The 10507-nt window shown below is 45.4% G+C and overlaps 1 protein-coding gene across 1 annotated transcript in view; it reads right to left on the reverse strand.

Annotated features, from left to right (window-relative positions):
* Window positions 1-10507, reverse strand: part of ACACA (acetyl-CoA carboxylase alpha) — a gene marked incomplete at its 3' end in the record, with an annotated part of 84658 nt that overhangs the window by 72612 nt on the left and 1539 nt on the right. Inside the window, exon 2 of the mRNA XM_010146932.1 lies at window positions 9754-10006. Coding sequence (XP_010145234.1) covers window positions 9754-9980 — 227 coding nt within the window. The remainder of the gene's footprint in view (window positions 1-9753; window positions 10007-10507) is intronic.

Consider the following 10507-nt stretch of genomic DNA (forward strand, 5'->3'; position numbering starts at 1 on the left):
CTCCAGCCTGTCCAGGTCTCACTGAAGGGCAGCATGGCCGTCTGGTGTGTCAGCCACTCTTCTGATGAAAGTCAGATGCCCAGTTTGCACAGACACACTGAGCATAGGGGGGATCTGAGACAAGGGATTGCACTGCACGCCAGCTTGGAAGCTGGGAGACCCTGGGCAAGTCACTTACGTTTTCTGTGCCTCTGTTTCCCCACCTACAGAATGGAGTTGAGATACTCCAAGTGCCCCAAGAATAACTATCCTCACAAAGTGCTACAGGACTGCAGGGTCCTGGAGAAAGGAGGCACGGCTACTCAGTATCGAGCAATTGCAAATTTGGGGGCAGGATAAGGACAAGCCAGGGAAATGACTGCAGCAATACAGCGATGATCAAACCAGGTTTGGAACCAGACACAGCAACTGGACTACATTTTTAAGTTTGAGGACATTTGGGTCCGTTGTGATGTAGGGCCATGTCCAGATAGCACAGCTTTTATCTGATACAGACACACGGCAAGAGTCTGAGCAAAAGCCACGCAGGGATCGCTCAAAAAGCCCCCAGAGGAAAGGTCTCACATTCATACGATGACAGTCCGCAACCTCGAGCCCTGAAGGGCAAGGTGAGGTCGCTGCAGGGGACGGGGAGCTAAGAATAGTCCAGGCGAGAGGCGACGGCCGGCAGCCAGTGCCATGTGGCTGATGAAGTGCAGGCAAACAATCCTGCCCAGCTCCAGTTTCTCCAGTCATTGTCACCGCCAGGTAAAGGGGACAGCGACACAGTGTGGCAGTGAGCAAGGCAGGCAGAGTGGAAACAAACCTTCACCGGGCAGCGGAGACAAGAACAGAGTTTAAACAAACAAAAACCAATCCCAACATCATGTACCTAATAACCAAATGCCCCTCTGGCCTGTCAGCCTGTTTCCCTTCAGAGGAGCGACTCAAACTACTCAGCTCTCAAGTACACCAGAAATTTCCCATTTAATTCATTTTTAAGGATAAGTAGGTAAGAAAAAGTAACTTGTCTGGAAATATTTTCCAGGGCTGGCTCCATGTTGAGAGGCACCTACCAGGAGTGGTGCAGATCCCCACTTCCAGCCCACTAGAGCCAGCTCGGGGTCCCCGCCTCCCACACCCCAGCACGCACAGCTCCAGCCATGGAATTCTGCTCTCCCAGGCTCCTGCTTCCCTTCACTTTGGCAGGAAGGTGGCCAAAGACCCACCCTTTTCACCAGTTCCGAACAAGCCATCAGAAGGGTACAGAATCAGGAACCTACATGCTCTGTGTCACTTTCTGTTCTGGTCAGCTGGGTGTGAGACCAGCAAAACCCAGCAGACATTCAGCGACTCTACTGGATATGTATTTCACATAGAAAATGGTATATTCCACCATTTTCAAAATAAAATACTTGCACAAGCTATGGTTCCATTAGGTTTCTTCCATTTCTGATCCTGATTCAAGATTAAAATTTATACACAGTATAACTGAAATTTTATTTTTCAGTTTTCACAAAACTGTTTCCCAAATATTTGCCTGTGCTCCAAAACCCCCACCCACAGCCCCCAGTCCGAACAGTTTCTGCCCGGTGTAGCTGCAAGGAAACAAATCCTACATCTCCACACAGCTTGGTGTTAGAGGAGCAGCTTCAGCCCTTGTTAAAAATATTCATCGTGCCTTCCACCGGCTGAATTCACTGTTGTGAAATCAATGGGCACGATCTGCTGCAACATCCCTACAAAAAAAATGCTACACAAGGATGTGCCATTCTGGTACAGTACTTACCACTAAACACACACACACTACAAAGCTCTTTTCCTCAGCATAACGCTGCTCAGAACCCAGATATCGTGTGAAAGCTCCCCCCCTTCAGACCCTAGGCCTGCTGCCAGACAAAAGGAAAGCCTGCGCGGTTCTCTGCTGTTCTAGCCTCCGAAAACAAAGCGTTCGTTACAGACACGTACCTGACGCACATCGCAGCTAGGAGCCTGCATTGATCCCAGCACTGTAACATGCCAAGGGCTATCACTGACGTAGCAGTTTATTCCACAAGCAGCGATGCATTCGCTGGCGGGTTGGAACGGCAGCCTTGAGACTGCAGCACATACACACATCCCCTGAGAAAGGGGGGGTTTTCCCCCTTCGGATTAGGCCTGTAACAGGTGTGAAGAGAGGGCAGCTCTCGTCATCAGTCTGGGCTTCAGGTTTTGTACACACGTACGCGCCGATGTGAGCGTGTGCCCGATCTGGGTGGTACGACCCGGGCCAGTTGACGCATCTGTAAGATCTGCTCCAGTTTTACACCTGCCCTTGAGACCTCATTCACAAAAAGACAGAGAGAAAGAGCAAGTGTCTACGTAGTCCAGCAAGCACAACTCTGCAGCTGGAGTAGACGGTTCGCTAGGTCTCGGGTAATAGCACTGGGAGGCAGCAATCTGGGCTTATTCAAAGACAGTTTTCCCCCGTGATTTTAAAGAGACAGAGCAATTGGTTTGAACGCAGACATTGCCAGAAATCAGTGCTTCAGCCTATACATCAAAGAAAAAAAACCAACAAACTCCACTCAGCTCTGACAAAGGATTGAGCCTAAGGATTTCAGGGAATTAAATAAAGAATGCAGCACCTAAAAAAAAAAAAAAGGGCCGCCCAAAAAAAAAAAAAAAAAAAAAAAAAAAAATCACAAAACCAGCTACAGTGGATGCAGATTTTAAGGGCTGAGACACTTGTTTGTCAGGTATTTTCTTTTCCCAAACCACATACCAGGCTTCTTAGTTGCCATGCCATATGCATTTGAAACTGGGCCGTACCCACAGGATGCACACTCCAGATCACTGGTGTTCCTTGCACATTCCAAAGCAATTCCCCAGCTGATATTATGGGAGGGAACCTGATGATTTAAAGCCCACTGAGTTCCCCTGGATCACACTCTCGTGTAATGTGATCAAAACCACTTCACTCCTGAGGCTCTTCAACATACCCCCTTCCCCCTGATTGCTCCTTCCCAGGTATTCTGCACTCAGCTTTAGGAGGCTCATGCTCAACAAGCCTCTAGCCTCCTGCATGCTCCAAGCCCCTTCTTGCCCCTTCAGATCTATCATTCAGAACCCACTGCTTCATCACATCCTTCCCACTTAGACCTACGGCACCAAATGTCAATCCAAATCATAGAATCACAGAATGGTTTGGGTTGGAAGGGACCTTAAAGCCCATCTAGTTCCAACCCCCCTGCCATGGGCAGGGACACCTTCCACTAGACCAGGTTGCTCCAAGCCAATCCAGATGAATCCAAATGTCAATCCAGATGTCAATCCAAATGGACAGCCAAATGTAAATCAAATGGATACCATTACTCCAGTTCCTAAAAACACAAAGTACTAAAAGATCTTTACTTTTTTATCCTCATGAAATACCAAACGCCAGGTTCCTGAAGCAACAGTGTAACCCACTCCAGGCCAAGCCCTGCCCCAAGACAACAACAGTAAGACACAGTTCTGCACGGGGGAGCAGAACTGAAGCCTTTGGCAAGGAGCCTTCCCCACTGCTCTTTGTCCAAGTTTAGCTTCAAACAGATCCCATCTGCACCAAGGAGAGAATATCTCTGTTTTAACAACCAGAATTAATGGCGTACATGGGGAAGTGTATAAAATTTATCACTGAAAGAGGTTTTTCCCTGTGTAAGGGAATCCTGCCCAGAAGGCAGGGTGCAGCCCATTTCAGCTATTAGCCTTACAGATTTATGATGGGAGATCCAAGTTATTCTCCAGCCTGAAGATTCTTTGCTTTCCCTAAACAGGCTTAATGACACTTCCTCTGGGTTTTTTTTTTGCAAGCCTACATTCACGGACAGCTTCTCCTGCAGCCACTGAAGGCACAGGCACTAGGCTGCGAGGGGATTCTGCAGCAGCACTTGCCTTTGGACAACTCCGCTACATGTCCCAGCCTGGGGGAAAAGTGAGGGCATTCGGCACCACACAGAAGTGGGCCCTATTCAACAGGGACAAAGTACAGCTCGTTATCTTTTCAATTAGGAATATCAGGCAGGTGAGACTGTCACCGCTGTGGTAGCTCAGCCTGCTAATCTTTGCAAAATACCCCTGCAAATTACTGAATTTAGAGATGACTTTCCCATGTGAACTGCTGTCAAAGGGAGGAAAGTATCTGTTACACCAAAATAAGAGGAAGTACGCCGATGAAAAGTCCTTTAAAGTGTGTTTGTTCACTGAGCGGGGTAGCTTTCAGAGAGGAAAAAGGTTGTATTTCACAGGTTCTCAGCATAACCAGGAAGAGTTTGGAATCCAAAACACCCTACAAGCTTCCTCTTTTTCAACAGATACAAGAGGAAATTCAACATTTCACTTCAGGTGGATGAAGTTCAAAACACACGTCACGTCACTCACTGGCAGTAACAAAAGGGAACCAAACCCGTTGTTTTGGCCGCGGCTCCTTGACGATGCGCAGCTCTATGTCAACAGCTCGCAGAAACGCACAGCGGTCCTGCTCTCCCCTGCCTGCTGAGCCAACCGCAAGGCATCATACGCAGAGTAAAACCTCAGCCAGCAGCATGCAATTCCAGTTTCATTAACGGCCTCCATCAGCCGCCCTACACAAAAAAATCTCAGCAGCACCATGGCAACTGACAGCACAGACAGCAGAGCAAGAGGAGGAGCCTTCCACCCCAGCAGCCGCCCCAGCCAGCAGTATGCAGAAAACCTGGAAAAGGGCAGGAATCAGCAAAGGAGGAATCCTTTCTGATGAGCTGGGCTAGCCTCAGACACACAGTGTGAGCATCAGCCTTGCAGACGTTAAGGCATACAGTACTTCTACGCACACACTTGCACATAAAATTACAGCGGCACTTGTAATTTCACAAGATGAATGCTCTACAGTATAACCTCCTAACCACAAACAGTTGGACTGGAAAGGAATATGTTTTTAGATTTGAAACAAGGCCAAAAGGATCCTTTATTTCTTTCAGTAGTCTCTGCATCACCCTGCGACTGGTTTCTAAGCAGGCACCCTGTCCCAGGGCCAGGCTGGGCGTACTCAACACGCCACTGTCCAGACTAAAATGGAGGCATTCTTCCAAAATTACTTTAATAGATGATTAGTTCTTAAGCATTTCATTGAGCCTATTTACCAAGAAGCCCAAAAACTGTTAGGTGCTAAGGGCTAAAGTCTCTGTGGGCTTAAGATCAGAGGTAACAGCTGAGCTACTTCCAAAACTTTGGCTTTCGGTTGATGTAAGTGGGTTGTCAGGTGACTTCATACAGTCATTGCTTATGAAACCATGATGCATAAATACCAGAAGACATGCAGGATTTATTCTATTTTAAACAAGAATTTGATACAAGATACCATCTTTGAAGCTAGGAATTAAATTTAGCAATAGTCAAGAACAATTTATTAAACAAAACAGACAGACCCAACAGACTTTCCAAGTGAAAGAAATAGAGAACTTCCTTAATCTACCACAAAAACTTCAGAGAGAAGCACAGCAACTGCCTGACAGCCCACTACACAATCAAAAACTGTACCGCAGCAGGACTACAGCCTTCGGGTGGAAGGGTTGATGGAAATGACTGAACTCAAAGACAACACAGCTATGTCCAGAAGCAAAAAGATTAAGAAAAAAATAGTATGTTTAGTTTTATTATCTAAAGGTGCAAATGGCAACAAAGAAAATTTTGTTGATGTACACAAGCAGAATATGGTCTTTAAGAATGCCGGTTTCCAATTTAGATGCTACAACTAACAGAGTGAGGAGGACACGTATGTGGTTTTATTACTGATACTCTTTAAATTAAGCACACCTACAAGCAAGAAAAGAATCAGAACACTTTGATCTGCACGGTCACTCCTCCAACACACGATTTCTGTTAAGCGCTGATGTACCACACACCAATTTAAAAATCATTATCAGAGCATGGCTTTCTCAATCCTATAAAGCAGTAGCCAACTGGCACAACCAAAGGTCTTCATGGATCTCTAGTGGTATGAAGCCTAAATTGTACAACCTGTCCCAGCAAGACCGTCTTTAGCAACAGCATAAACACTTGACAAGATCAATAAGGTGATAGATGGAACAGCACAGCACACGCGCTGCATGCTCAAATGAAGAAACACGAGCTGGCATACAGACTACCCATAGCCGGGTCAGGATGCATCGATCAGGCGTCACCACCCCATCAGGCGATAAGGCTCTCGGCACTGTTTTCCAGCTCAGAGAGGAGACCTGCAAACCTCAGGCACTGAACATATGCCAAACAGTCTACTGAAACATCTATACTTCATGAACCAGCAATGCAGCGTCACTTTTTACGGGGTTTGAGAGCAAGAGAAAAGCAGCAACGCCTGTTACTGCAGGAAAAGAGGCTCTCAGACACCAGACAGGATGCAAGGCACCACTGCCACAGACACCCATCACGGCATCAGTGGCTCAAGCATCTTTCACGCAGCTAATTTGGCCTCTGTGGGAATGAGTTTCTGTGCTACAAAACAGTACAAACAGGACAGTTCCTGAGAGCTGATGACCAAGGAAGAGCATTTCTAATTATTAAAGTCGGTTTAATATTGACATAGTGCTCCTCAGAGGGGCGAAAATCTGCTTGGGATGTCCAACAGTTGGAACAGCTGCTGCCGATCACTGGCCCTGAATGTTATAGGATGGATTAAAGAGTTTGACAGTCAACTTCCACAAAGCAACAAAATGGAGTTTAGAGGAGAATGGAAGTTTTACTGTCTAAACTTCGGTGATGTAGAGTATGAGAGGAAAAAACAGCTTGACGGGATGGCTGACAACTCTGCTTTCCAGCTCTCCTGTGCTGTAAGAAGAAACCTCTTTTCTCTAGCCATCAGAGCAACAGGCTGACAACTACCTGGCATGCTCTGTGAAGAGGTAAAAGGATAATTCAGGTACAGTCACAAACCCTTTTTGAGCTGACTTAATTCTGTATTTTAAACATAATTGTTCCCTGAGAAGGACTTCTCTGCAGCAAAGCCCCTCACCTGAACTACAAGCTACCTCTGTCTCTAGCTCACCAGAATTTCCTGTGTGAAACTAATCAGCAAATGGAAGAATTTTTGGCAACTTCTTCAAAAAGATACGCTCCCTTGGCCCTGCACCTTGTTTGACCCACTAGTCAAACTGCAGATAACTCCCCATGAATTCATCTTCGTCACCATTCATCTTCAGAAAAAGTGCTGTACCTTCGTGATTACCAAAAGGAAGCTGGAAGCAAGAATACCTGTGTTCCATTAATTCACTGTCACAGAGTGCCTTCAGGCAAGTTGAACTCGTCTTTGTCTCGGTTTCTCCATCTGTAAACATTATTTAGAAATCTTTCGATGAAAGGGACTACCATCCTGGAAAACTATTTCAGTTCATCTTACTTTATCTTAGAAAAACAGCCTATAATGCTGCAACTTTTTTTATTTGAATTGGCGTTTCTCTCCAGTTTAACTGAAAGTCAAGTACCCTCAAAGAGCATGCCAAAGCAAGCAAGTTACAACAGAGGTGCTCAAGGTTGCACACCTATTGCATGAGAGCTCTCTGATGCCAGGCAGTGTCCTAGAAGTTGCTTGATTCTCTCCTATTGTCTATTTCTACACTAATGGTTATGTGTTCATGCTGTTTCTTCTGTTCCCAAAATATATAGTTACAGGGCTAGATCTTTTCCGGCTTCAAAATTACCTTCTGTGCTGCCAGATTATTACAATTGACAGTCTTTGGAAAGGTAATCCCCTTTAAATTTGCTTTAGGATTTTGTATCTGTCCTATTAGTGCCAGCTGGCTAAACATGTCCATCAGTAAAACTGCAACAACTCCTTAATGTATGGGCTACTGTCCCCCTTCTGCCGTGACCCTAACAGTCTGCTACGATTTGTTTTCTGAGGCTGTCTCCATAAAATGGGAAAGGAACCACCAGTACGACAGACTAAAACTCCTCAGTCTTCACAAGCGAAGAAACCAGGAAAACAGAAGGACAAGCTGAAAGGATTAGCTGGTCATATAAACATCCACTGCTGTTCAGTAAAAGCCAGAAGCCTTTTTGGTACCTTTTCTCCAAAAGCAACAAAGTAAAGGTAGTGAGGGATGGTTCAGTAAAATCTACAGTGGGATTCAGACTGTCCTGTATGATCCTGGAGTGGGGTGACACCTTTTAAAAAGGCAGGCAGAAAGCGCAAATCAAGAGGAAGCTCTTCTAGTTTTGGTTCTGACAACTGGGAGGAATTGCTGGGTGATCCCGAGGCTCAGAGGCACCAGAACGATCAATCACAAACCTACCCGTAAGCAGCTAGCAAACCAAAAGGTAGTGAGTTATATCCAGCTGGAAGATGCCAAGGGCAGATCTTTAGGAAAGAGAAATGAATTTCCGTCCTTACATGCTGAAAAGGCTTGCAAACAGGGGACTGTCAGTTGCTGCAGTGAGTTAGGATGTTTGGAAGACCTCTGGTGCTGTCTAAAATGACATTTTCATAAATCAAATACATGAAACAACTGCAGGGTAGTTGCAAATTCAAAGGACGGTGAGCAAATCTTCCCTTAAACTAGAAGGATGTAAGAAGCAGGGCTTTGGTAAAGACCCATGCCAACACCTACACCAGTTAACATTTTCTTTTTAAGTTTATCAGTTATGAGGTTACCATCAAAAACTGGGAATGACTGAAGATGCTTTGTAATCAAGAATCTAATTCTAAAGGAATTTGACAAGTTGGCAAAGTAACCTGGAACGAGCAGCTGCAATTCAGTAGTGACAAATGCTGACATGACACCTAGCATAACTTCTCAGCATTCAGCGTGGCGGTTGTTCATTGCTGTTCCCAAATATACAATACCTCCTCACTCTACCCAGCACCCACAGGGCTTCGGGTGCAGTACTGCCTACAGGTCTGGGCACCAGACCTCCTGGAATATGTCAGCAAATGAAGGGACATGGAAGAGTGAAGCGAGACTGGTCAGACACTGAGAAACTGTGATCTGTACACACGCTGAAAAGTACAAGACGCCTAGCCCACAACAGAGAAAAATCCCAAGGGGTACGTACTGCGAGTGGTATGCGAATCAGCAACACCGTAAAAATAAAGGGGTGTTTTGACAAGCAACTATTGACACCATGATCTCAAAACCCCAATTTCATAGTTCATTTGAGCCACAAAGAATTGGGAGTGAAACAGCCCTTCTCCCAGCTGTGTGGTCAACATCTCCCCGCGCTGCAGCAGCAGCAGCCATACTGAGCCTTGGCTTATCACCACTTTGCAGGACACCAATCTTTTCTTTAGCTATCAACAAAATTTCCTCTGTCCAAAAAAAACCCATTCCAAGCGAGTCACTGATCTTACCCTGCCAATTCTTTGGCTACATATAAAGCAGCAAATCCCATACAAAGACTAAATAACCAAATAATGCCCTCATGCCCATCTAAAACACATAGATGGCTGAAAAATTCAAAGATCTCAGTCAGCACATTTCAATTTTCTGAAAGCCAGGAGTGGCAGTGCAAGGAAGCCACCCTAACACTCAACAGCTGAGAGTCTGAAAGGCGCTTAAGGAATTTAGGCCCAGACACTTCATTAAAACCAATGGAAAACAGAAGGGTTGGATACAGACAAACATACAAGAGGTCATTTTGAAACAGAATGCTGGAAGGTAGCTTGGCAGAACAAAAACATTTGAGGCCAAACCCAGTTATAAAGTTGAATCTTTGGATTATCTTTGGAATGGGTGGAGTAAAAAGACTGGAGACTGAATCTGAACACTGTTCTGTCCATACCTCATATGGCTTGCCAGGCCATCCTGAGCATTAGAAAGTCCAAGATCTGAAAGGGAATCCGAGCAGACAGATACAGGTGACAAAGACCTCTCTTTCTCCTCCAGCAAATCAAGTTTCACCAGGGAGCTTGTCTCATCTTCGGAGTTGTCCTCTGACACAGAGCCAATAATAAAGCGAGAGTGAGGGTTCATCTCCAGGGGCTTAGTGGGTTGGGAAGACTCTTCCATGGCTCCTACAAATTGGGCTCTCAGCACTGTAAGGAGCAAAAGAAAGCAAAAAACCAAAACCTGAGGTTAATACCGACTAGAGAACAAAGAGGAGGGCAAAGCAAGGTTCACTTCTGATAGGAAAAGCAATGTTAAAATGTCATATCTGAACCCAGGTAGGAATCAAGCATCAAAAATAGTTACTTCTACTACAATCACTGACTTCTCTGTTTGCGCAAGGACTGTAAGATCAAAGCAGCTGGTCATTCTGATCTGTTGCAGAATCTGCTAGTTTAGATAAAGCTGCAGTAGGCACTTAAAAGGAAAAAACATAATGACATACAAATGCATGACTAGAAATCCAAAAATCTTCTATCACTATTATTCTTTGGTTCGTTACATATCGGTGGCATTTGAAATCTAACTGGACATGGTCCCCAGCAACCTGCTCTAGCTGACTCTGCTTAAGCAGGGGCTTGGACTAGATGTTCTCCAGAGGCCCTTCCAACCTCAGCCCTTCTGTGACTAAAAACTTGCATCTCAACAGC

The sequence above is a fragment of the Eurypyga helias genome, unplaced genomic scaffold (assembly GCF_000690775.1).
Source record: "Eurypyga helias isolate BGI_N326 unplaced genomic scaffold, ASM69077v1 scaffold1410, whole genome shotgun sequence".
NCBI lineage: Eukaryota > Metazoa > Chordata > Aves > Eurypygiformes > Eurypygidae > Eurypyga > Eurypyga helias.